The 27131-nt window shown below is 52.8% G+C and overlaps 1 protein-coding gene across 1 annotated transcript; it reads right to left on the bottom strand.

The window, feature by feature from the left end:
• Positions 1-3316: 3316 nt before the first annotated feature.
• On the bottom strand, positions 3317-25321 carry RXRA (retinoid X receptor alpha; the record flags this gene model as incomplete). Its single annotated transcript, XM_079544820.1, has 9 exons — positions 25061-25321; positions 21278-21428; positions 20312-20491; positions 14129-14298; positions 10092-10221; positions 7670-7802; positions 6288-6379; positions 5351-5456; positions 3317-3464 (listed from the first exon to the last, which is right to left on the bottom strand). The coding sequence occupies exons 1-9, from the start codon at positions 25268-25270 to the stop codon at positions 3317-3319; spliced, it is 1320 nt and encodes a 439-aa protein (XP_079400946.1). The 5' UTR covers positions 25271-25321.
• Between the last annotated feature and the right edge of the window lie 1810 nt (positions 25322-27131).

Raw genomic sequence — 27131 nt, 5'->3', positions numbered from 1 at the left:
AAGAACCAACAGAACAAAACAGAAAACAAAAAAGGCATCTTAAAATAGATGCATCTCCTTTGCGGCGAGTTATAAGGACCCAGGTTCGGCTTGTGCCAATTGGGAAAGGGGTTCGCATACAACGGAAGCAAAAACAACACGCGGGGGGAGGGAGGGGAAGAATCAACTTAAAACAACACCAAAAAATAAAGTCTGTCATTGCTACAGGTATAATATATGTATATGTGAGTGAGGCTATTTGTACAGTGTATATATCTACAGTACATACATGTATACACAGCACGTATCCGTGAGCCCAGGCGGTCTCTGATGGGGACAGCATCGCCTCTGAGCCCGGATGGTGGGGGCTGAAAAGCTGATGTTTGTGCTATCTTTAGAAAATTAAAGATTGTCCCACCAACAGCAAGAAGAACGAAAAAGAAAATGTAAAAAAATACATATATATTTAAAAAATAAAAACAAAAAGTGATCACCCTAATGGAAACCAGATGTTGGCGAGAGTACTAAGATCTGCTTAAATGAACGTCCTACCTCGCTAGTGGATAATGTGCCTTTTTTTTTTTCCTTTCTTTTACCCATGTATCACCTCTTCAAAAAAGCACGTAATACAGTCAGGATAACTACGACGAGGGGGGGGGGGGGGGGGGGGAATTAAAAGCCAAAAAGTGAAAAAGAATACAGATGAAAGAGCCAAACTCATGCAAGAGCAGGTTGCTTTAAGGCTGCTGTGGCAGGTGACAGCGAGGCATGGGAACTCATCCTTCTGCTGGGGACGGCTGCCTTGGTGGCCCTGCATGGGGGGTCAGGGCTCATCTCTGGGGGCTGAGCCCCCAAAAGGCTGCTGCTGTGAAACAGAGCTATGCTGATTTACAGCAAGGTGGGAGCTCTCTTGACACCAGGACAACGCTCAGCCTTTCCCCAAAGCTTCCTCTGTAAGGGGCAGGAATCCCAGAACTGTGCTGCTCCAGGGAAACCGAGGCACGGAGATGTGTCCTGATTGGGAACCCCAGCATGAGGGCTTTGCACCCTGCTGCATGCTGAAGGCAACCCGCTGCTCACAGCATTTGTGTTTGTAGGGGTCAGACAGGAACCAGGGTGGGATGGGATGAATGGGAAGAGTGGGGTATGAAAGACGGGGTGGGATGAATGAGATGGATGGGACAGGGTGGGGTAGGATGGGAAGGACAGAATGGGATGAATGAGATGGATGAAATGGAACGGAATGGATGGGATAAGATGGAAGGGATGGGGTGACAGTGAAGGGATTTGACTGGATGGACGGGATACAGTTAGGTGGGATTGAGGAGATGGGATGGATATGATGAATGGGAAGGATACGATGGACAGGAAGGGATGGGATGGGGACACATGCTCAGCCGTCCAACAGTGCAAACCAAAACAGCCCCTTCCAAGCAGTCAATCATTAAAAAACAAAAGCAAAAAAAAGAAGTGGTTCTACCCAAGGGAGATAAACAAGGGTCCAGGTTTATTATAGTGCACAGCTGACCGACCCCCAGCACGCTCTGACCTCACTGCTGCCAGCCCCCAGCCTCACACTGGGCAGGCACTGAGCAGCCCCGTTTATTGGCACTCTCACTACATTTCATTTCTCTCGCCTTCTTCTCTTGGCAAATTCTTCCAGGGTGAAGCTGTTTAATAATATTTTCAGCGGCATGCAGGCTGCTGGAGAAAGATGGCCAAAAGATTTTCCCCACCTCTGTGGATTTGCCAGCAAGGAGATGGCCTGATGGGGATGGAGCTGGAACGTGAGCTGCCAGTGGGGTGAGAACAGGCAGGTGATAACTGTGTTCCCCAGGCACAGAGCAGCCGGTGGGATGCTCTGCAGGAGATTGCATTCTTTTTGGGACCACTTTGCTGTCTTACAGCAGACATAAAAGCCATAGGGAAGCCCTCGGTCCAGGGCCAACTGCAGGCACTCAGCCTTGGTTCCCCATAACCCATGGTGTGTTTGGGACGCTCAGTCCTGTTATGGAGGGAGAAACCCCCAATGAGAGACTTCACTCTGATCTTCTCTCTCATTTTCTCCCCTGGTTAATGCAAGAGGGTGAGGTGAATGGCACAGGTCCTCCACCATTCCAATGAGGGATATTCAGGGACGGTGAGCTCCATTCCTGCATCATTGCCAATGGACGCCCCAGGGAGCAGCACGGCTGAGAGCTCCCACTAACTGCTGCCTTGCACCACAGCTACTGAAACACCATGCATGGGCTGCTGGTGGTTGCAGGGCTGCTGCTCCCTACAGTCTGCATGTGGGGCATTTTGCTGAGCCCACCTTTTGGCTGGAAATGCCCCTGCATGAACTCAGGACTACAGAATCCAACAGGAGCACTGCTGAGCCACCAGATCCTGCTGCTCCAGCATGACAGCTCCTGCAATAAGGCAGCTCCTGTAGGGCTGTGCCAGGACGTTGGGCACAGCAAGAAGGGCAGGGGGCCCAACAGGACCTCTGTGAGCTGCAGAAAAGTGGAACCACATCCCTGGCAGCCTTAAAGCAAGCACTCCAGAGCTACGTGTCCCAGAGGAGCAGCATCACTGGGGACAGCAGAGGGGGACAGGGCAGCCCCACGTTGTTCAGAGAGGGATTGAGCTCAGTCCCAAACCCCTTGCTTTGAGCAAAGAGGCTCCGTGCAGCCACGGTGACTCACTAATAGAGCCCAGTGAGAGCCACCCCTCCCCACAGCCTCTCCCTTTCGCAAAGGAACTGCTGAGACTACTAAGAATAGTTGGAAACCAAAAATAGAATAATTTTCTTTTTTTTTTTTTTTTCTTTTCTCTTGTTCAAAAAAAAAAAACCAAAAAAAAAAAAAACCAAAAACAAAAAAACAACCAAAAAAAAAAAAAAAACCAACAAAAAAAAAACCTAAAAACACCACCAAAAAAAAACTCCATCCTCTGATAATAGCCAGCTGCAAATCCGGTGAGCCGAACCGCTCCCTTGACTCGTCCAAACCCCACGGCGGGGCCGGGATGGCACGGGACCGTCCCTGCTCCCATGCCACGTGCCACCCAGCACTGATGCGAAGCCATCCGTCCCCACTCCTCTACATCTACCGCAGGGGGAAAAAACAGCCATCAGAGGTCTTTAGATGCAGCAGTGACAGCGAACGGACAAAAAGGTCAACGTGATGAGGCGGCAGGGAGGTGCGGGTTCGGCCCGGGGACCACGCGGAGAAGCTCGGACGGTGCCTCCAGCATTTGGGGAGCAGAGGGAAGGGGCTGGGGCGGAGGAGGAGGAAGCAGAGGACGGAGCCCGCATGGCCCTGGCCGGGTGAGGGACTGACCCAGCGGCAGTTCTCTAAGTCATTTGATGGGGTGCTTCCAGCATTTCCATCAAGAAGGTGTCGATCGGCGTGTCGCCTATTAGCTTGAAGAAGAAGAGGTGCTCCAGGCATTTGAGGCCGATGGACCGTAGGGCTGGCAGGCGGAGCAGGAGCTTGGCGAACCTGGGGGTAGGAAATATGGTACAGTTAGAGGGCCTCAGCTGCACCGCGCGCAGGCTGGGAGCTCACCGGCTCTGCTGCTCCCAAAGCAAAGCAATCACAATGAGAAATCATTAATTACAGCCCTAGCTTTGAAGATCTGGTAGCGGATATTTACAGCAAACATCTGCTAAGCTGAAAGAGGAAAATAAGGCACGAAGGGCCATCCCTGGGCTGGGTGCGCTGTATCCGTGCCACGCTTTAAATGCAGGGAGCAGCCTGACTTGTTTACGGGGTCCCTGCGGCAAAGAGAGTGCAGCAGCTCTCAGCTTGCTCAGGCAAAAGGGAAAGCAGCTGAGGAATTAAAAGGGGTCCTGTGGGGGTCAGCAGGACCACCCTGGGAGCCCCCACACTGCCCACCAGAGGGGAGAAAAGCCCTTGAACTTGGCTTTAATGCAGCACAGTCAGGGTTTCAATATGAACAGAGCCAGCCCAGAGAGAAGGGGAGCAGGAAACACACAGAACCACGCACGAACACACTGATGTTATACACGCATGCACACTTCTCTCTTCTGGTTTTTTTTTCTTTTTCCTTTTTTTTTTTTTTTTTTTTTTTCCCTTTTGCTGAGCTGGCAAGAACAGCGGGAGCAGAGCCAGGAAAAACAAATCAGCTCTACCATCCCATTCAGGAAGTTTCACTTTAAACCAAACCAGATGATGGCTGCAGCCCTTGGAGATGTTTAACTGTGAGCACACCAGCCTTCAGCACAGCATGCTGGGGGGGGGGGGGAGGGGGGGGGAAGGACAGCCCTGCCTGCTCCCTGCAGCACGCACAGCCCGTGTCCTCCTTGCAGAGCAGCAGGGAGCACGCAATGCTCCACCACTTGATTCCAGCCCCAGCTGGGGATCACGCTGTGCCAGGAGCACTCCGAGAGCGTTCCCTTAGAGGCTGTGTAACCCCAGACTCGCAGCCCAAGAGTTAACCCTGCTGAGCCCCCTGGGGCTTATTGCAGTGGGTCCTGTGTTGGAGCAGGGCTCAATGTTGGTCCTTGTGGGCAGCCCTATAGGTTTACCCCTAGAGGTTTTTGCAAAGCAGGGTGTGCAGACAGCACAGAGCAGGCCCCCACATCCGTTCAAAGCCAGCAAACCAAGCTCCAGAGTCCACACTGGTGTCAGCACGACCCCCACTGCAGACTGTGAATGCCTATGCAAAGCTCAGAGTGCTTCCCACTGGGGGAGGGCCTTTATAACACCGCAACCCAACCACAAACACCACAAAACCTCTTCACAGAATGTCTTTTTTCATCTGCCAGCACAATGATATCCCATAACCAGGTCCAATGCACTGCCCACTGCATCCACTGCTGTAAGAGCATCCTTTTTCCAATCCACCCAGATCAGGAATGAAGGTGAGACACAAAGCCCAACAGCTCAGGCTGTGTTTCCCAGCACACTTTCCCCAGCAGCGCTTCCAGTGCTCTGCCTGGTTTCTCAAACGACTGTCAGTCTCTTAACTGGCAGTTGCCAGCTTCAAGGCTGTAACTGGGAAAATGCGCCCACTCAGCTCCAGAGCAGTCCAGGAAAGCATTCCTAATTCCCCCTCCCATTCCCAGCTGGATTGGGGGAGGAGGGGAGGAGAGAGGAGCATCAATTGAGGCTTTCACTTCCCAGCAATGATGCTCATCTGCCACTGAAAATTAACTCCGTGTGTGTCTTGTTTCAGCTGTGGTTTGCTCTCCGTGGTTTCCAAAAGGGAAACGATACCCCTTACCTCTGTGGGCGTCACAGCAGAGCCAGGGCTCCTCAGGACCGCTCCTGCTGGGCTGTGGGGCGATGCCTAGCAGGGGGGACAAGGACTTTCCTCCACTTCTCAGGGGGCAGTGTGGTGGGGCAGTGCAGCAGTGACTCACCTCCCAGGCTGGTCGGGGTATTTGTGCTTGCAGTACGCCTCCAGCGATGCGTACACCTTCTCCCGTAACGCCTCCACTTCAGCCGGGTTGGAGAGACCTTTTGAGTCTGAAGAGTAAGAGAAGGAGCATCAGTTGCCAGCCCTGAGATGGGCACACAGTTTCCCCCTGTGCAGTGTTTCACCACACTCCATATCCCAACCCCAAACCATTTGGCTCATTCCGGTGGTCACAGACCCTGACAGCAAAAGGTTTGAAGCCTCCCAGGCATCAGCTTGGGGGATTTCTCCCTCCAACACCGAGCCCTGCAGCAGGGCTGTAAGAAAAGCCCCTGCTCAGGGTCCCCCTGATGTGACAAAGCCTGGCAGGGACAAAGTCACTGTACCCAAGCACATGCACGATGGGAACCTCTCCAGATCTGCCTTCTTTTACCAAATACGGCTAATCCCGAATTGCTGGTGATTATAAGAAGGGGAAAAAAAAGAAAAAAAAAAAAAGTGAAGCTGAAAAACGAAACCAAGAGACAACGCTGAACCCTGCTGAAAAGCCTGGCGTGGGATCAGGGAACAGGGACAATAATAATAACAACATGTTCTGACTTTGCCCTGATCCATACCTTTGTCTCTCTTAAAGACCCAGATCCACTGTAGCTCTTGTTTAGCAACACTCCCTAAAGCACCAGAACTCTGTACAGCTGGGATGCTGGGAATGGGGAGAAGGCGTACATGGATCAAACCAAACCCCTCCAGAGAGAGAGGGGAAAATGTCTCTTGGAAAGGAGAGGCACTGGGGGAAATGCATGGATCCGGACCCAGGCATGGGACATGTCTGAAAGCTGGCCCCATTCTCAGCAGTGCACACAGTGAATTGTAAGAGAGCTCTATGGGTAATGAAAGGATCACAAAGAGCATCAGCCACAAGAGGAGGTGGCTGTGGGTACCGGGGTTGAAGAGGACGATGGCTCGCAGGCAGCCCAGCTCTGTCTTGTCCATCTGCATGTCTCGCATCTTCGACACGAGTTCTGTCAGTACTCTGCAAAGGACACAAGAAGCGCAGGTGTCAGCATTAACAAGAAACAGGAAAAAAAGCAAGATCAGACCCAGAGAGAGGCACGTGTTTAATGAAGTCACAGGATAGGGCTCGTTTGTACCCTCATTTTCCTCCCGTATCAAAAATTGCTTGTCAGGAACATCAGCAGTTCCTGTGAGATAGAACAGAGATCAGCAGGACTGGCTCTGTGCACTCACTGTGAATTTGGCACCTGAGAAAGCCACCTAAAAATAATAATAATAATAATAAAAAAAAGTAATAAAAAAATAAGGCAGGTATCTAAAAGCAATTTCCTCTGCTGGTAATTTTTATTACTCCCTTTGCTCCTTCTGCAGGTGCCGGTCTTGAAATATTTTCCAGTGATTGCCCAGTGTTTCCTGTTGGAGCCTGCAGTGAAGTCATGTGCTTGCACTTATGACCTCACAGGAAACAAATGATGTCACCCAGCACCAAAGAGCAATTTCCTTGCTAAGTGAGAAAGCATCGGTGGTTTGGTTCCAAGTCAGTGCCTCAGGATGAGGCTGGGGCAGAGAAATCAGAATCGTATCATAGAATCATAAAATGGCCTGGGTTGAAAAGGACCACAATGGTGATGTAGTTCCAACCCCCTGCTGTGTGCAGGTCACCAACCAGCAGACCAGGCTGCCCAGAGCCACATCCAGCCTGGCCTTGAATGCCTGCAGGGATGGGGCATCCACAGCCTCCTTGGGCAGCCTGTTTCAGTGCCTCACCACCCTCTGTGAAACACTTCCTAATATCTAACCTAACAGTCGTTCCCCCTCCTGTTTATACACTCCCTTCAAGTACTGAAAGACCACAATGAGGTCTCCCCAGAGCGTTCTTTTCTCTAAGCTAAGCAAGCCCAGTTCCCTCAACCTTTCTTTATAACAGCCACAGTGTGAGCGATGCCCAGAGCCACGCTGTTGCTCTAGAACACTTTCCCAAACGACCAAAGAGCTGCTGGGATGTGCCTGTGGAACCCACTGTGTACTTCTGGTGCTTTTTCACTTTGACAATAAAACCACATCTCGGCCCAATTAGAAACAGAAAATAAAGAGCAGCCCCTCTTAACACTGGGAAGCATCCAGACCCCGTGGCAGAAGCATCGCTTTGCAACGGGCTGTGATCTGTGCAGCTATTTTGTGCTGCTGGTTCTGCACACCAAGGAGCAGCGACACGACGCGCTCATAGGATGCACAGAGGAGATCCTCTACCAGGGGACACGGAGCACAGGGACAGAGCTGGGATTTCCCACTCTCTCCATTCTCCCACCTGTCAAAGATGGCCCCGACGCCGGCGCTGTGCGCGCTGTTGCGGTGCACGTGCAGCCCGGTGGCCAGCAGGATCCCATCCTTCACAGCTATGGAGCGGTGGGAGAAGGAGGCGATGAGGAGCTCATTCCACCCTGCAGAGAAAACAACAGCAAGGTTGCGGGTCAGAGCCACGCGTCCTCACAGTGAGGGAATCAGCTGCATCACTGCCCTGGCATCAGTGGATACGACGGCTGAGATGCACGGCTTCTGTAGCTCAGAATCTGGACGAGCAACACTGTTCCATGGGCGTCCCATGTGGCCACAACCATGCCTTGGAAATCAGCTTGACCTTTATTACCAGAGAGGCATCTTTGGTAAGACGGCTCCTCTACAGTCCTCACATTCGCTGTGTGCCTGATTTACCCAGCCCAGACATCCAGAACACAGATTTGTACAGCAGGGCCCAGAATTCTCCATTTATTTAATTTTTCATTTTTTTTTCTTTTTCCGGGCTAGAAATGCCATGCAAATACGTCTTCCACCTCCCCTCCTTCTACAGAAAAGTGCCTTTTCTCATTGCCTGCAATAAATACAAGGTCCACACGTGCTGTGTTTACCTACAGCTGCAGTGATGGGTTGTGCCACTAGAAATTGTTACCAGGGAATAAAGTTCACTGTTCCTTAAGTGGCCACAGGACGTTTCCACCCCAATCAAGGGACCGTTTATTTGGTTACAGGTTGGGTGAGGTCTGGCACTTGCAGAGGGATTGCAACACCAAGAAAGCCAAGAATGGAGAGTCTGCAGGAAGCTGGAAGGGACCTGGAGAGATGGTGTCTCATGGAAAGGTGCTGTGGGCTCTGCCCTATAAAAGCAACCCCAACCAGGCTCCTCCTCTCAGCCCTATAAAATGTTACTGCTGTCTCAACCATAGCAAGTTTGGCACAAAGGAAAGCCAGGCAAAACAGCTGAAAAATAGTTGGGTTTCCTCCTCCAAAAAGCCCAAGGAGGGAAGATTTTAAATGATTCAAGACTGCAGAGGAAAGCTGCAGCCACCACCCAGCACCGCTCCTCCATGCGTGCTCCACTTAGTTTTGCCTCAGAGGATGCATGAGTGCACCTGAGGCTCTTAGCTAAGTTTTAATACTTAAATATTTCATGGGCAGCTGTTCTCTCGCCGCTCAATAATAGATAAAGCCACAGCTTAAAGGACCTGGGGGAGGTTATCTGAGGCCCCTGCAGAGATGCTGGGAGCGGAGAACCAGCGGGAGCTCCTCATGCTCAGGAACCCATGACAGAACCCCACGATGGGGTCTGCAGCCCCCACCCTCCCCTCAGCAACACAGAGACAGCATCAGGTCAGAACATCTCCAGTTCAGCCTTCCTCAGCCGCCTTCTGACAAACAGTTGCAGCAATTACAGAATCACAGAATGGTTTGAGTTGGAAGGGACCCTGAAAGGCCATCTGGTCCCAATCCCTGCAGTGATCAAGGACACCCACAGGGTGCTCAGAGCCCCTCCAGCCTGACCCTGGCTGTCTGCAGGGACGGGGCATCCACCACCTCTCTGGGCAACCTGTGCCAATGCCTCACCACCCTTAGGAACTATTAGGATTCACTCCAAGTGCATTTGGGGGAAAATATGGAAACATTAAAACCACTGAGGTCTTTTCCTTTCCAATCCCAATTTCATCCTTCCCACTGAGTTTGTCATTCGCTGGAAGGGATTTCCCACATCCCACCAACAACTTGCCTGCCCCTCTGTTTCAAGGAACAAAACTGCTGCATTGACTCAAAGCCTTTGTACTCACTTCTCTGATGACGGGAGCTATGAGAAGAGCTTCGTGCCTATAATGCACCCTCACTGAGTCTGCTTGTAATTTCCTGCCCCTCCCCAGTCCTTGTGCAGGACCTGCCAGCAGCTGAGGCTTGCGTTTACTTGCTGGAAGACCACCTCCATCCCAGTTAACTGCCTGTAACCTCCCAGAGCCCCCGCTCCTCCACACCCCCTGCAGCATAAGGAAATTTAAAATAAACCCAAAGAACTTCATTTTCATCTTGGTGGGTGGGAGAGGGAAGGCGATATATATTTTTCTCCCCTGTCTGCTTTTAATTATGATCAAACATTGCAGTTCTATGACATTTCATACAGACCCAAACCCCCTTGTCTTTCCAGTCCCAGCTCAGGAGGATGCTGGCGCATCGTGCCCTTGATTTCCTGAGCATCTCATTCATCACACAGAAGGCCAGGCCATTTTTCAGCCCACTGGCAGCTGGTGCAACATTCTGGATCCCATTCAGCAACACATCCCTTGGGGCTTTTTCAATCCTACTTAGCAATTGAACGATCTGAAGTTATTCCTCAGAAGCAGCTAAAGGCTCTCCAGTTGCCAGCACCCAAATCCCAGCACGACGGTTGAGGGATGCAGTGCATTGGGGCTCACCTGCTCGCAGCAGGATGACCTGGTCATCCAGGGGCAGCTCTGAGAAATGGGGGATCCTCTTGGCCCACTCCACCAAGGTGAAGAGCTGCTTGTCGGCCGCCTGGCAAATGTTTGTCACCGGGTCGTTGGGCTGCAAAGAGGAGATGGAAAGGTTTGAAGAAAGCAAGGCGAAAGGTGGGAGGAAGAGGGAAGGGGCTGCTGTCTGCTTGCTCCCCGAGTTTGGGAGCTCTGTGTTCAATCTATGTGGGTATCATCTGCAGGGACCCTGCAGCGTGCACATTCCCATTGCTAGTACCTCCTCACTGCACCCCACAGCGTGGAGAGGGCATCACAGTAAGGAGAAAAACCCTCTCCTTTGAAATATTACCCAGTAACACAAACCATCTGCTCTCAAGGAGGACAGTCAGCCTAAACACACCAAATCCCTGTTTAAAGGAACTGCTAACAGCTCAAGTGGGCTTGTGATTAGGAATGGGAAGAGACCGTCTAACCCCAGCAAAGACAGACCCTGCCAGCACAAGTGTGTATATATGGTTTACCTCTCTGGACAGGGATGTATGAGCCCCTTCATATATCCCTGCAATCTCCACTGATACCTAGCAGCTTTGATTGTACAACTATTTCTCTTCTATGTCCTTAAAAGAACAGTTTCAAACTCAGAGAAGGAGCGTTTGCTGCACCTCTGCATTGCATGGGGCTGGGGCACAGGTTCCGTGCAGCCAAGGCAGGAGCTGCCCCATATGCACATGTCTGTGTCCCACCGTGTGCTCCTTCCTTCTCTCCTTTTCACCTTCTTTCTGCCACCCACACTGCTGACTTCTCACTTTTCCACTCATATTTCCTCGATACTGTGGATTTTGAGGTACCTGCCTAGCACACTATGGGATTCTGCATGCAATGCATGCCCCTTACCCAGCTGCATGGAGGGAGCAGGAGGTCGACACGCCATAAGGGATGCATCGGCCCCAGGGAATTAAAAGGGAAAAGGTCAGAGAATAAAACATCGTGGAAAGAACCCTTCCTCTGCTGACTGCAGAGCTGACCAAGTGCTCACAAACCAAAGGGAGGTGAGAAATGCTGCTTTGAGAAAAGGAAAAAGCCCTACAATCCTGCCCAGAGCCACCCCTATATGTTCCCCTGTCTGGATGGCTCTGCTGTCCCCTGGCAGCAAACACCATTCTGTGTCTCAGTGGCCAACATCTCTCGTCTCCAGGCTTAAAATAACCAGCATATGGCAGGAGTAGGAGCACCCGGCTTCAAAGTATTCTCACCTGTTGCTCACAGAGATGGATGGGGACGGGCTGGCACTCAGCTCCACGGGTCAGGGGGGAGCATTACGGGGATGGCCCCCCAGCCCTGCTGGCTGCTCAAGAGAGCTTGGGCAATGCCCCATCCCTGGAGATGCTCAAGGCCAGGTTGGATGGGGCCACGGGCAACCTCGTCTGGAGCAAGCAGCCCATGGTATGAGTTGGGGCTGGATGTGCTTTAGGGTCATCCCTTCCAACCCAAATTCTGTGACTGTATGAATTCCCTGGGGAATGCCAGCACCTAGCTCTCACAGGTTGAATGCACCACGGCTGCTCTGCAGGCAGCATAATCTGCACTTGGCTTTTGGTGCTAATTCTGCTTCACACTGCAGTTCCTGGGACCACCACGGTGCTTCCTGGCAGAATTTTAATGCTGAGAGGCAGCTGAAGGCATCACCCCCTGTGGGCCAGAGTTCTGGAAAGGCCTCCAGGGCTCTGGAGCCCTCCAGGAAGGGCTCTGCCATGCAGTGCCTCAGAACTGTCCCATGCATGGAAAGCAAATCTCCCCCTGCAGTAAATAGCAAGGGCACAGTGCCAGAGTGTGACAGAACGAAAGGACAGGAGGGCACCTGATCCTATTGGAAAACCAGAGCTTGGAGGCATCTTCCAGAAAATGGTGACTTGAAACCAGCTGCTAAAGGCCGGTTAAGAACTCATAGGGATAAAACCTCTCAGTTACAGGCTTTGCCTTTCAGCAGTCAGGAGCCCATCCAAGGCAGTGCTCAGGCTGCTGGGGTGCAGAGGCAGAGCCAAAGCCACCTCTCCCCGCCACAGGCTTCATAGCACGACTGCACCTACCTCCCCTGGTGCCAACTAAGGTGCTGGGACAGAGCCAAGCATTCCCCCCACTGCCCCCCCTTTAATCAGCTGAGAGCTGTGCCAAAGCCCTGTGGCTGGAAGATAAAACCACTGCCAGGCTGCAAAGCAAAGGTACCTCTGCTCCCAAAGCCACCCAGGGACGGCAGCAGGAAGGTGACAGCCACAAGCATGACAGCACCTAGCAGAATTTCACCTGGGTGCTGCTCCTCCAGCAGTGCTCAGAGATGCACCAAGGTGTGGGGCACAAACACAAGGACCCAACCTGCCCTGCTGAAGGCAACAGCTTGCATGCATCTATTAGGGACTGAATGTGCACCTTCGCCTCACAGTGGAGCACTGGAGGAGGGTAACACCTCCATCCCCACTCACCATCACCACGCTGCTGATCTCATACAGTCACTAAACCTGCTACAAATGTCACCTCATCGGCAGAAGCCCGACAATAACAGGGCATTTCAACAAGCCTCCTGCTTCTATTTAGATGCAACACACATCCTTGTTCACAGTAATGCGTGTTGAATTATGCAGGAACCAGCTTCCAATTTGCTACAAGAGGCTGAGGAGACGCAGTGCCAGACGAACCCATTTATTTCACCTTGCTCTCTGGGGTTTGTTTTCAAGCCAGCACAATGCTGCCTCCAACTCCCCTCAAGGATTTCCACTCCTGAGAGCTCCTCCAGCCCTTCATTGGCCATGGCAGTGCTGGTCCCCCCAGCCAAGCTCCTGGCTATGGGGCAGCAATGCCATGCTCAAGAAGCTTCTGAAGAGTTTCACTTAGAAATCAGCTAAGCAAGATGCCTTACACTTCACTTAGCAAGCCACAAAGCACTCTTGTAGGTAAAAGCTAAAGAGAGCATCCCAGGCCTCACGTGCAGAGCAGTAGAAGATGTAATAGGATGTTTCAGCACATGTTCTTGCTGCTCCGGATGAAGCAGATGTGTGCTCCAGAACTCCCAGCTGGAAGTTAAAGGAGGGTTGGACAGCCAAGAGGTGCCCTACAGATAGAGGAACATTGCTTCCATGGGAACTGAGGGTACTGAGGAATCAGCTCTGCATCCTAACTGCAGGGCTGTGAGTGCTGCTCTGCAATAAGGCTCTTTTTGAGGGCTCTGTCCTAGGAACCAAATTCCAGAGGATAGGTTGGCTCTCACATTTGGAGGCAGCTGTTTTGCAGTGAGGCTTTCTCAAAGCAAGGATGCTGATAAGGGAATTATCTAAGAAAAAGCACCAAGACAGTTTCCCTCTGACAGCTTCGCACTCTTTACTCTCCTCCTGCCAGCTCTCTCCTGTTTGCACAAGGCCCTCTGAGAGCCCTGCTGCTTCCAGCAAGCCCTACTGTAACACCGGCTTCCAATGGGAAAGGGATTCGAGAGCCAACTTCTACAGCTTTCCCCTTCTCACAGCCTCCCAGCTGCGTAATTCAGCACCCAAAAAGTCACGCCCCGATTTTACAGCTCTTATCTCTTTGCACTTCAGCCACAAAGCTCTGTTTACTGCCTTGATTGGACTAGGAGCTCTTCAGAGCATGGAGTGCCTTCCTGCTTTTAGCGCTAATGGCTGTTAACTAAAACAAAATCTCCGTGAGCCCTTTTAATTACACCTTGCAGCGTCTGTTCCTCTCTGCAGCTGTGGATGAGCATCATTCTCTATGGCCACCAGGCAGCAGAGCACCAGTGCTGCCAGTTGCACTGGGCAGAAGGGTTTGCTTTCCTCAGGCTTTCACCTGAGCTCATCTAGCAGCTGCATTGCAGAGCTCCGGTTCCCACAAGCTAACCTTGCCCTGACCCAAATACAGACCGGCTGCTGGGTTACCGCCGTGCCAACACCAAGCCCCAGCTCCCTGCTGCGTCCCTGTGCAGGGACAGCAGGACCAAGGGACGGGACAGAAGGACCAAGGGACAGGTGCCTCACCGAGCTCGGCGTCAGGCCCATGTTTGCCTCAATGTACGTCTCTGTCTTTGGCTCCACAGCGAGTTCTGCTTCCAGGATCTTCTCCACAGGCATGTCCTCATTGGCGCTACTTGTGGACTCCACCTCGTTCTCGTTGCGGTCTTTCCCCCGCTGCCTCTCCTCCTGCACAGCTGGGGAAGGGAAGAAAAGGACAGCATCAGCCCAGGGCTCTTGACCACGGTGCCAGGGGTGAGCTGGGACCCCGGAGCTCCACGGAGCCTTGGACACCTTCAGCATCCCTACGAGCTGCAGAGCACACACACCTGCTGCCTTGCTCTCCAACCTGAGCTTGCCAGCAGTGTGCTCAGTGGGTGCGAGGAACGGATGGGCGCTGCTGCAGGGGGAGAAAACGAGGAGGTGAAGGGACAGCAGTGGGGAGTCCTAAAGAAAAGAGAAACGGGTCACTTTCACAGATAAGCCTACAGTCAGACCATTTCCTGAAGCTGCTGGTGCTGGATTCCCACGGAGGCCCCTGGAGCAGCAGTGGGGTTGTGCCATCACGCGCTGCTTGCAAAGCAGGACCCAGCCCTCAGCTCTGATCAGACGGGACAGACCTGCCCCAGGTCCCATGCAGGAGAAGCCACCTAGCCAGAAGCATGTCACATGCTGATGAGTCAATGTCTGAAGAGTACACAGATGAAAAACGCTCGTTAGATGCTAACAGCATTATTATTAATCATCTCCTTTTGAAGCCTGCACAAAGCTGTCGCTAAACCTGGAAAGCAGCTCCACGCAGACAGTTACACTGGTAACTATCTCTGTCTCAATCACAGCGCTGCATGCCCTAAATCCACAGTTCCCACAGGACACAGCTCGAGCAACAGGAGCTGCCACCAGGAGAGACCAGGGCCTGAACCTCCCCAGCTCTTTGTTCAGGGCTGAATGAGGCACTCAGCCACGCCAAAGCCTGCTATTTATTAACAATTACCCCAACACTTTCCCTCTTTGCTGAATCTGAACCTGGCTGTGCGATGAGAGGAGCAGCAGCAGGGGCGCAGGTGTTGCAGCAGTGAAACCAGAGCTGCGTGCAGCACAATCAAACCCTTCAGGCTGCTAAACCAACTCCATCCCAAGTGCAAAAAAAATACAAGCTAGAATATAAAACTTCTTCTTTAACAACAGGAAATTAAAGCATGTGCTATCCTATACAGATACTGCTCCTATTAGCCTGGTTTGCAGTGCCTCCCTGCTGCCCAGCTCTGCAGCTCTGCATGCCAACAGGACATTCTGTTTGCTGGCTGAAATCTGCAAAAAGCAAGAGGTTATTTCTGCAAATTGCTTTTAAATGTAAGAGCTGCAGAGGCTCCTGAGGCTTGCAGTGTTTTCTGCCTGGCTGCCCAGGGCCAGGTAGGCTGCTGCTGTTAACACTCAGATTTGTGCAGTGCCTTTTGTCCATCTGGACCTCGTCTGGTTCTGGTTCTTATCTGTCCTTTCCCAAGCTAACATCACACCTGCTTAAATCCCTCCTCTCACTCCCATACGTTCTTTTTCTCGGCCCAAATTCTCCCTGGTGACACAACCAACATGTATTTAAGAGGAAACAACCATGTTCAGCTCTGGAGATTGCTTCTGCTCCCATCTAACACGTCCTGCTGTGCAGGTGGACAAGAACAGGGCACGCAGCTCAGGGACCTGGAGGTCTCAGGACCATTCCCAGCCACACTGACATGAGTGGCCACAGCACAGCACTTGCTCAGCACTAAGAGCAGGAGGTGAAGCAGGATTTCTGCTTGCCATGCCTCAGTAACACTCCTGTGATGAAGAGCATCTGCCCCAGCCCCGTCTGATGGCTGTGCCAATGCTTTCCTTTTTCTTCAAGGAGATTCATACGGTTGAGAGGGCTTTTTTTTTTTCTCTCCATAGTGTGATTTTAACAGAAGGGAAGGGCTTAAAACTTGCAATCCACTTGAAGAGAAAAAAGATATTGCAGTCAGAGCCTCGCCTCCTCCAGCTATGTCTCAGCCGTGCCAAAGACAGAAGCCTGTGTTTTCCATGGCACCTGATGAAGATGTGCTCGTGTTATTCCGCTTGATTTGGCTTCTTCTTGCCTATGGCTGCTTGCTGTCGCTTTGCATCTCGCAATCCCAAGCCCATCTGCACTTCCCCAGGACAAGCACAGCAGTGTATGTGCTCAGACCACTTCTTGGCAGCTTCACCCTCCGAAAGCACCAAAATGCTTCATCCCGTGGACTGCAGACAACACTGAGCTGCTCACGTGCCAAAAATGCAGGATCCATCCGCCAGGCAGCAGCCAGCTGAGGTGCCCCCAGCAGCAGTGCCATGGTTTGGGGAGGGCTCAGTGCCCTGTAATTATGGCTTACCCTGAGTTGATACAGATGGGCACACTTCTTTCCAAGATAGAAATCCATCCTTCCAGGAACAACACTGTGGACTACTGGCTGAACTCAGTTTCTCTTCTTGAAGGAGAATAATTCCCCAGAACTTGACCTATTGACCACTGACCCAATGGGATCTTCTCTGGGGTCAGATGCCACAGGTGGGCTCTGCAGAGCAGGCAGCTTGCTCAACCCATTCCTAGGCAGAATAAAAGCCACAGACAATAATGGACAGAAGAGACACATGAGGGTGGCGATGCACTGGAACAGGCTGCCCAAGGAGGCTGTGGATGCCCCATCCCTGCAGGCATTCAAGGCCAGGCTGGATGTGGCTCTGGGCAGCCTGGGCTGCTGGTTGGTGACCCTGCACACAGCAGGGGGGTTGAAACAAGATGATCATTGTGGTCCTTTTCAACCCAGGCCATTCTATGATTCGATGGCAACGGCCCCTTCCAATCCGCTGCAATTGGGGTGGCTCTGTGGACATCACCAGGGCACTGGGAGATGCCACTGCCCTCCACCACACTTTGGGATGTCCTTTAGAGACCCAGAAGCTCTGGTGGCTTCCAGGACTCAAACCTGCATGGGTTTGTCATAGCCTACAGTGCATGGCTGTTTATCTACCAGGTGCTCAGGGAGGGTTTACTGGGTTTACATTTCACCAGCAGTGGAATTTATTGGGCTCTGCTGCTTTTTTTTTTTTTTGCTGTATCTTAGCTGTGCATCTTGAAGTGCTTATGCCTCAGGTACCCATTTATAGTGAAAGTGCTGCCATAGGAAACCAGCTCTGAGAACGTTTCTTCTGCTTTGCCCTCATGCAGCCATGCTTCCTTTTTTGTTTTTCCCCTATGTTGCAGCTTCTTATTACTGTGAACAACCTCAAAGGCTGTGATACAGGAAATCAATGGCGCCGTTTTTTTCCCACATTTACTGAATCCCACATTTGGTTATTTCTTAAGATGGGCAAAATTCTGCTGTGACGCTACGAATGTAATGCCATGGAAATGGAGTGTTAAAAAGTGGATTGAAGTATTTGCATGAAATCAATCCGTGCAGGGAACGGCTTTGGAAGACCAAAATCTCCAGGACACTTCACTCTCAAAACCTGACCACAGCCCTGCCAAAGCAATGAGAGAAAAGCACAAACCAAACCCTTAACTCTCAACCTTGGAGCATTCTCCAAAACAACAAACAAACCCAGCATCACTTAACCAGCTGGTTTAAAGAGCAGCTCTTTAAAAGGATAGAAGAAACAAGCTCATTAAGCTGAAAAGCATTTCCCGTCCCAAAATTACTCCTAAAAATAACTGTTGCTCTTGAACTCTGCCCCTTCACTGGGCTGTGGCCACTTGCCTGGTTCAGCATTTGTTCGGAGCAGTGAGATGGAGACCCAATTCCTGCTCTTTCTTCCCATATTCCTGCTCCTGTTCACCCTGAGGATGTCGGGGCGCAGAGACGGTTCTGTCATACAGCACAGCAAGCTGTGAATGGAGCCAGGCCACGGTGTGACACCCAGAGAGCAATGCCAGGGGGCAGATTTCTGTCTCCAGGTGTGCTGAAGGTTCCCTGGTGGACCAGCACCCATCCCACCAGGTACCATCACATGTGCAATTAGTGACAGCTGCAATTAACAAAGCTGCCTGGAGATTAGAAGGAGATGGAGGGATGGGATGGGCTGTGCTGGGTCCTTGTGGTGGCTCAAAAAGAGCATGGGAAAGGGCTCCTGGACAGCATATCCTGCTGTTGGCAATGCAGGGCTGGGGCTCCATATGGTGATCTGCAGCCACACAGGGACCCCAGTGCATCCCACAACCAACCTGTCCTACTGGCACTGCATCTAACTCACTTCCCACTTTTTCCCTTGAAACAGGAAGCTGCTGGCACAGAGCTTTAGAGGCTCTGAAGCTGTTTAGCGAACCAAGACTCACCTCAGACCCTAATGGTTGCCAGATCAACCAGAGTTACACCTGCAGACGCAGACTGCCACCCCATCACAACAGTCCTTGCATTAGTCAAGGATCCTGATGGTAATCTGAATTTTGTTGTATTCACTGGGAGACAGCACAGAAATCAAAGGCTCACAAAGCTGGCAGTAATTTACAGTGGGAAAATGCTCCTGGTTGCTTATTTATCAGAGCCTCAACACCTCCAGAATCCATAGGGCTCGTACAGCATCAGGATGTGCTGTAATGTTTTTTCACAGGGAGCAGCCAGAGATGCAGACTCTAGAAGGAATCCTTTCCCTGCTCTAAGCCTGGATCCCCCAGACGTGGCTGCTAAAGCCTCCACTCCCTCTGTCCTGCCCCTTCCCAATACCAGGGTGTAGAGCAGTCACTGGAGAACCACTGAACAGTGACTCCTTCACTACTTAATTTAGAGGGTTTTGCTGTCCTTCCACGACATACAAACACATTTGTGCTACAAAAGAGATACTTCTCAGCAGGAGTCTGCTCTGCATTTATGGGGCTATAAATTAGGTCTCCAGAGTGAGGTATTTTGTGAGGAAATGAGGCCCATTACCTCAGCTCTGTTACTTAAAAGAGGTAACAGTTTACACCAGAGGATAACAGCCAGCTTTCCTGTAAGCAAGCACTGTGGCAAAAGGAACCATTGTGCAGGATGCAGCCCAGAGCTGCTCCCAAAAGAGATGCTGTGGGGATGACTATGGCCACGGCTCGGGGCTGCCAACAAGGAAAGGACAGCAGAAGTGGAATGGGTGCAATGGGACAGAGATCATCTGCTGGCAAACGAGGTGGATCAGCACTAATGAGCTGCTCAAAACCAAAGCTCAGGGAGCTCCAGCTCCACTATAGCAGTGGGACATTTCTGCACTGCCAGCAGCCTGTGCACTGCCAGCCTTACTGCGACCTGGGGAGCGAGGCACTGAGCCCAGCTCTGCCTGCTTGGGGATCATACCTTATGCACCAGCAAAACCCTCTGCGTGCCATGCCAGCACCGCCTGAGCACGCTTGGAGAGTCATGAAGCTCCCATCTGTCACACTTTTAAATAATTGGCTGATCGTTATGAATTCATTTGCTATTCACTGCGATAATGTTAATCAAGATGAATTAATAGAGCCTTCGCACTGTACGCACGCTCCCCGGGGAATTCCACCACCGTTTAGAGATTAATTAATAGAGCTGTAACTTCACTGGTGCTGCCCGTGCAATTGCTGCTGTTGGTGGGCACGGAGCAGTTCCCTATCACTGCCCACAAACCAAGGGGATGGAAAACCCACTCCCCTAAACCACAATCAAATGAGGTCTCTGCTCACAACCGCACCAGCCACAGCCACCTCCATGGTACAACCCATCCCTGCTTGCACCAGAAAACTCCAAAGTTTCCAAGCACCAAAGTTCTGCAGGACCAGGGAGGGCACCTCAAGGGCTCACCAGAGTGATGCCAGCAGGGAAAGGGCTCTGCCTGACCCAGTGAAGGTGTAAGGGGAGAAGGCAGAAGAGACCTGAGCAGTGCTGCGGGGTCACTTTCCCATCGTGCCTGCTAAAAGCCCATTCTGCCAGCAGTTTCAGAGAGATGCAGTCAGCATTTAAAAAGAGCACTTCAAAGAGGCTCTGCCAGGGAGTTTTAGAGCCTTCATTTAAATTCCAGTAAGGGGAAGGGATATCTTTTTACAAGACTGAATTTCTTCTTTCTTCCCAATAAGAAAAAAGCAGCCAGCACTGCCAGGGAACGCTCTTGGGTCAGCACGGCCCCAGCTATAGGCAGACAGGGCACAACGTGTCACCCCAACCACATGGCCAGGTGCCCACAGGACACACAGCACCCCAGGGGGGCTCACTGCCTTACCTTCCCTCTTCATCCCCATGGCAAGACACTTCTGATAGCGGCAGTACTGGCAGCGGTTGCGCTGGCGCTTGTCGATCAAGCAGTCCTTGTTGTCACGGCAGGTGTAGGTCAGGTCCTTCCTCACCGTGCGTTTGAAGAAGCCTTTGCAGCCCTCGCAGCTGTACACCCCATAATGTTTACCTGCAGACGGGTGAAAGGGCTCAGCAAGGGTGCTGGGTGCCTACAGATCCTTTGCTTTCCCTCGTCGTGGACCTGCAGATCTTCTCGAAGGGACCCTCCCAACCCAAAGCCGTTCCATGATCCTTCCCAGGGCAGCATTTGGGAGAGCCAGAGGCTCCTCGGAGCTTCAGCAAGGAAGGCTTTGCCTTCATTCATCTCCATAACACCAGGATGCTCTGTGGGGCTACAAACTGCCCCAACCACCCCTGGTTGCAGCAAGACTGGGGGCACCTCGCTACGACCCTCCCCAGCCCAACAGGATGAGCAGGAGGCATCTCCCAGGACCACAAAACTCAGACAGCAGGGCAGTAACAGAGCTGAAAGCTTTTAAAGCTGCGTGAGAATAAAGGGAATTAGCACATCTTTATCTCCCACCAGTGGAGAGACTCCACGAAGCACATCTTTTTATCTGGTGCTATGTGATGAGCCCAGCCATAGATCAAAGGAGGCAGAGAGAGGGACACTCAGCTAATGGCTGGTCCTCCCTGCTGGGGGCTGGGGATAAAGCACTGGATTGGCTCTACCAAGGAGCCTGACAAATTGTTTACTTCTCTAGTTACCATTAGGGCAGTGTAAAGGATGGGGAGGTCAAACAGCTGAGCTGTGCACACCTCACCTGGGAGAAAGCAAGCCTGGGGAGGCTTTTCCTTTCCCATTGAGCACTTTTGTCCCTAAGCAGGGGAATAACGCTAAGCTCCTACATGCCTTGGCATCCACTGGCATCGTGCAGTGCAGGAGGAGCCTTACCTGAAGATCTGTCCCCGCAAATGGCACATATGTGCTTGGTGAAGGAGGCCATTGTTCCTGAGGGATGTGCTGGCACTTTGAGGACTCCATTGAGCCCCAGGGGTGGCTTGATGTCTTCTGAGCTGCTGACGGGGTTCATGGGTGAGTTGAGCTGTGAGAACACAAGCAGGGAGCACATGGGATCAGGTACAGGCAGGGAAACGTATGAAAGAAGGGACAAGCCTCAAATGGGAACAAACAGCTTAAAATCCACAGTGCTGAGCCCAGAGGAGGATGTGGGCACCTGAGCCCAAAGATCAGTGAGCCAGGTGCATCAAGGCCTGGCTTTGCAGAACTGCAGGTGTGGGATGCTTCCCTGCCATTCACAGCCTTCAGCAGAGTCCAAGAGAACTGGGAAATAAAGCAAAGAAAGCTGGAACAGAGGGGCTGGCACGGCCCCATCAGCAGCTCTGGGATTTCAATGAAACATTCCTGACTTGATTTCCACATTCCTGGCAGGACAGGATGGTGCTCCCCTCCTGCACAGAGAGAAACTGAGGCACGGAACTGTCAGAAAGCTCAGTCCTGGCAATGGAAACAAGCTCACAGCAACCTGTGCTCTGCTACTCTGCCCACGGCTGCATAGCCCAAATAACTCACTGAGGCGTGAAGGAAAGGTGTGAGGACAGAGCTGCAGCCCCAGCCTGCAGGTTCCAGGCTGCTGTCCCCATCGCAGCAGCCATCTGCACCTTCAGGGCCTCAGGGATTTTCTCTGCAACAAGATTTTATGCTCAGTGCCACCAGAAAAACCCCTCTGCAAAAATGCTCTGTGCTGGTGTCACCGTGCCCTCCTGCATAGTCCTGTCAAGAGGGGACAGGGATGCAGAAGGGACCCCACAAGGACCAAAGCCCTGCCCAGGGAAGGTATAATGGGGTCCTGCGTGGGCAGCCAGGCTTCTGCAGCTCCTGCCAACTGCTAAAACCAAGCGGGACAGACAAGATTTGTCTCAGCTTGTTGTCTTTCTCTTCTTTAATAGAGACAGTGGGCAATTGCACTTGTCACAGATTAATCCAGGGAAGTTCTGGGGCTCGCGTTCTGTCCATTAGAAGACCACAGCCACTCCTCTGACTTTCAAGCCTCCAAGCTGGTGGGAATACTTGGCAGGCAGAGGGCTGATAACTACAGCACACAGTGAGGCAAACCCACCCCAGTGAGCAGGGGTGCAGCAGGAGCATCCCTTAGTAATGTGACACAACACCAGGGTGAAAGGCATGAGCCACACTAAGCTGCAACATTGCATATGGCTTTGGGGTCACTGGCTCTGGCAACACCCCCACAACACTTTTTGGAGCTAATCATCGGGTGCTGCATCAGAGCTGGGGCAGAAGACTTTAGATATCTGCTAAAATAAGCTTTTCATCACCAAGCCCCCCCCCCCCCAACCCCAAACTCCACGTGAGAAGCATGTGAGCATCTTCCTTCTGAAGGGTACCAGGACATGGGGGTGCCACCGCCCCCATAACTCAGCCCTGCTGGAGCTGAGTCAGCCCCAGGATGGGAGAAGTCACCAGTTCCTCCTGCAGCCCCAGCCCCACGTGTGCTATGAGGTTCCCACACCGCTCTGGCGCCAGCCCCACTCCTTCCCCTATAGCTGGCGCGGAGCTGGGAGCACGTGCCATGGGAGTGCACCATACACAGCATGGAGCAGGGACACAGAACTGCTGCTCTGCTTCCCCAATGACGTGGCAGCCCCATGCGCCGGGACTCCTCGGCTCCTCTCTTTTCCCTTTTTAGTTCATTGCACGGGAGATCAAATCCCCTTTGGTCTAATGGCAACCAGAGTTTTCCTCTTTTTCCATCCGTAACACACCCACATTCAAAAATCATTGTGTAAAGGCTCTAGAGGAGCCTAATCCTGCTCCTGATCCATTCCCCCGGTGCCTCAAGCTGCTTCCAGTGATGCCTCAAGCAGCACAAAGCAGGAGGGAGGAAGAAGCCTCCAGCGTTGGAAGCCCATCCCTTCTATCTCTTACAGAAAATTATGCTTTCTTTGTTTTCACAGCAATTTTAAGTAAGACGGCTTAAACACGCACTAAATCCCAGCAAACAGACCTCTGGGCAGGCTGGAACTTTGCTCACACTGCTCAGGCTCTCTGCCAGCTCGTGCCCAGCTCAGTGCTCGTGCCCCCTCCTTCCCCACAGGGTCCCCAGCAGTCGCCTGGGAGCGGGGCTGCGTCTGGAGGCTGCGTGAGATCCCAGGCAAGAGGAGATGCTCGAGGTCAGAGCTGATGTCTTTTGGCAAAGCTCAGACCGGGAGGAGCTGGGTCAGAGCTTGCATGGGAAGAAACAGCAGAGGGAACGCAGCCGGGATTTTGGGAGCTGACATCTCCGTCCCACCCCGGCGCGGCTGCCCCACACCCTTCTGCTCTGTTGCCTTTCCAGAGGCAATGAGGCATGGCCTGATGGCAAGTGGCATCTGCCATCTGATGCAAACCACCTTCCATCAGGGTGATCCCCACCCGGCGGCTGGGGCCGCACGCTTCATTACCCCCGGCGCTTTGCCGGCCGGTGCACAATGGGGGGGACTGCACTCCTTTCTCTTCTTCCTCCTCCTCCTGTGCTCCTATGCAAGCCCAGGTAGATGCCTGCTGCAGGGCCGGAGCCCTAATGCGCCCAGACAGGGGACAGATGGACAGGAGCCATTAGGCTGGAAACCTCCTCACCATCTCCTGAAGGAAAACCACTTAAGACAAGTCCGTGGTGCCGGCACTGTGCCGCCAGGGCTGGGAGACACCATGCCGCCGGCTTGCTTCCAGGCACCATCTGACCATGCTCTCAATTCCCCTTTTTACTCTGTGGTTGGGTTTTATTTCGGTTCCTCCAGTTCCTACACCACATCGTGCCTAGCAGCAGAGCTTCCTCGTTCCACCCCTCCCAGCTGGCGGCTCAGCCCCACCTTGCTTCCCACTCCTTCCCCATCATTTCAGAGCTGGCACTGCCCATCCCAAAGCACCGTTTCAGTTCCCCTTCCCTTTGCCACGGGATAGGAGGCTGCACAGAGAGCTCCCCCTGAACCTACAGGGGCACGAGCAAACCCTACGCTGCCTCTCCCATTGCATCTCCATTGGGGATGGCTGACAGTACCCGCACGGCACGTCCCTCCCCAGCCAGAGGCAAAAAGACCCCGTTATTGCTGGAAATAAATCAGGCCAATATTTAAAAATAAAGGTGCTGGCAGGTGCTTGACTCCCAGCGAGGGCTTGGGATAAATAAACCGGCACTGAGTGGCAGGTGGTAGCCAATTCCTTAATCTGCCCTTTTACTAAACATATATCGTGCAAGCAGCCAGCAACAGGTGGCAGGGGCTGGCCAGCTCTCCCCGATCTTGCTATTTTTAAAAAGAGCTTATCTCTTGCTAGTTGGAGTTTTTTTACATAATCTTCAGCCAACCAACACCAGTTCCTCCCTCTGTGAAGGGAAAGAGGGGCAGTGGGCAGGGAGGGGACAGCTGATGGATGGCTGTGGTCCTGCTCTACACCCCAGCGGTCCCCCATATGACATCGGAGCAGCAGGAAGCCCCGGGCTTCATTTCCCCCTTTGGGTTCTGCTTTTTGCCACCCTGTGGCGCCTGCCTACATCCCCATGCTGTCTGAAATGGGGTTTTGCTCCCTGTGCTATCTGCAGCGGGGTTTCAATCCTCAAAACCTGGGAGAACGTAACCAGAAGCGGGACTGGATCAAACCCCAAAACCACGGCTCTGCCCCATCAAACCAGCAGCGAGATCCCTGCCGCTCTCTCCTCACCTGTGGGCTGCTGGTGCCGAATCCCAAGCTGGGCGTGGAGGGGACAGACATCGAGTGTGGGCCCATGGGGGAGCTGATAACGGAGAAGGGTGGCCCCATGCCATTGATGGGTGAGCTCAGGGTGCTGATGGGTGAGTGCAGCTGGCCTGGGGAGCCCAACGAGGAGCCGATGCCCGGCCCGATGGACGGGTGCAGGGATGGGGTGGCCATGGGGCCTCGGCTCGTCGGGGAGTTCAGGGATGTGGAATTCACTTGGTTTGAGAAATCTGGAAGAGAGAAGAAGAGAAAAGGGCTTGAGTCTCATCTGGTATCGCCGCCAGATCTCTAGAAGCTGCTTTTCAACACCCCCAACCTCCCGATGCATTCTCCTCCACCAGCACCGCTTCCGAAATCCCATTTGGTTTTAGGTCTCTTTGGTGTAGAACCCAAAGATCACCAACACGGAGAGTTCCCAACTCCAGAGCTGTCACTGCCCTCCTCCCTCCTTCACCCCCTGTACCCAGCAGCATCACTCCCCAAAGGGTGCAGGACCAGAGGATGTAGAACTAAGGGATGCAGGACCAGGGCCCACCCTACAGATACCACAATTCAGATTTCAAAGGGATGCTAAAGGGAAGGTGCAGAGAGACAGACCACGTACAAGGAGCAGGGCTGGGGAGCTGTGCAAGCTGAGCCGTGCAGAGGACACAGATTGCTGCAGGCAGCACTGGGGGGGCTGCACCCGCCGTGCTCTGAGCAGCTCGGCTGTCCCAGGGGAGTGAGAGAGGGGTGTTTAAAAATAGCCAGCAATTCTCCCGAGAGGAGACATGGAGCCATTCCTGGCACGTTTCCTCCTCATCCTGTCACGCTGCTTGCAAAACAATCCTAGGCAAGGAAGAGGCAGGCTCGTGGCCCCCAGGCTGATTGCGGGGGGAGCAGCCGGAAGGCTGTGGGGTGGGGCTGTGGGAACCCCCCCAGGACCCCCGAGCTGCCTTGGGCTCACAGCAGCAAACACACGGGCAGTGAGGGGCAGATGACAGCAAAGCCCCTCGATTGGAGTGCAGGGCTTTGTGGTGGGGTCTGAGAGCCACTGCCTTCAGCTGCAAGCTGCTGAAGTTCATGCTGTCCTGGGAAATGATGGCTTCTGTCACCCGCATGCGGTCAGGTCTCTCTCCTGTCCCACTTCTTCTCGCCTCTATGGGCATGTAGAAATGGTGCAAGGGTAAGGAAGGCTCCGTCTCATCACTGCAATTCCGTGGCTCCAGGGATGGGGTGGGGGAGGAAAACTACAAGCAAGTCTGCTGCCCCTAAACACATCTCTTGCCAAACAGATGCAGACCAGAAGGTTTTTAAGCAACAGAAGCATTGCACAGTGGGAAATGTGCTTGACAAATCCACAGCAAACCCAGCCCCAGCCGGCTCCCCCAGAGAGCACCAACTGAGCAAGGAAATCCCACCACGGGGAAGTGTAGATCCCCAGCAAGACTGCAATGCTCCTCTTGCAAAAGTGTACTCAGCATCACACCGCTGCACCCAGCATCCTACCTTGGACACACAGAGGGGACACAGGCCCTGACCATATGCCCCAACCCAACGCCACCACCAATGGCAAAGCCCAGCCCTGGCACACATCCCCATGTGCTCCCTGGGGTGTTGGCCTCCTGTTGGCTCCTGCAGGATGTTGACTTAAAATAACCACCAGCCACTGCGTCATCTGCGGATGAGTGACACGAGTGCTGCACAACAGGAACCTCAGGACATTCCTCGAGGCTTCAGGACCATCATTCCCAGTTCTCTGCTTTCTGGCTTCTTTAAAGAGGTTGGAGTAGGGCTTGGCACCACGGTGTTCTCTGAGGACATGGGATGAGAGCTATGCGTTGTCACCCTCCTATCCTTCACTCTCAGGGTGCTCAAAGCAAAAGGAGGTGTTTATCCTGCAGCAGGTTGTGCATTTGGGCACGGAGCCCTGCTCTGGAGGAGACCCAAAAACCGCAGCAGCTGGGGTCCAAAATGATGGATGGGGATGAAGATGTCCTAAAACTGAGGACCAAGGCAACATGTGGGGATGTCTCAAACCACAACCGAGGATGCA

The sequence above is a fragment of the Tetrao urogallus genome (genome assembly GCF_951394365.1).
Source record: "Tetrao urogallus genome assembly, chromosome: 19".
NCBI lineage: Eukaryota > Metazoa > Chordata > Aves > Galliformes > Phasianidae > Tetrao > Tetrao urogallus.
Note: the sequence above shows the minus strand (reverse complement) of the source record. Positions and strands in the feature narration are given on the sequence as shown.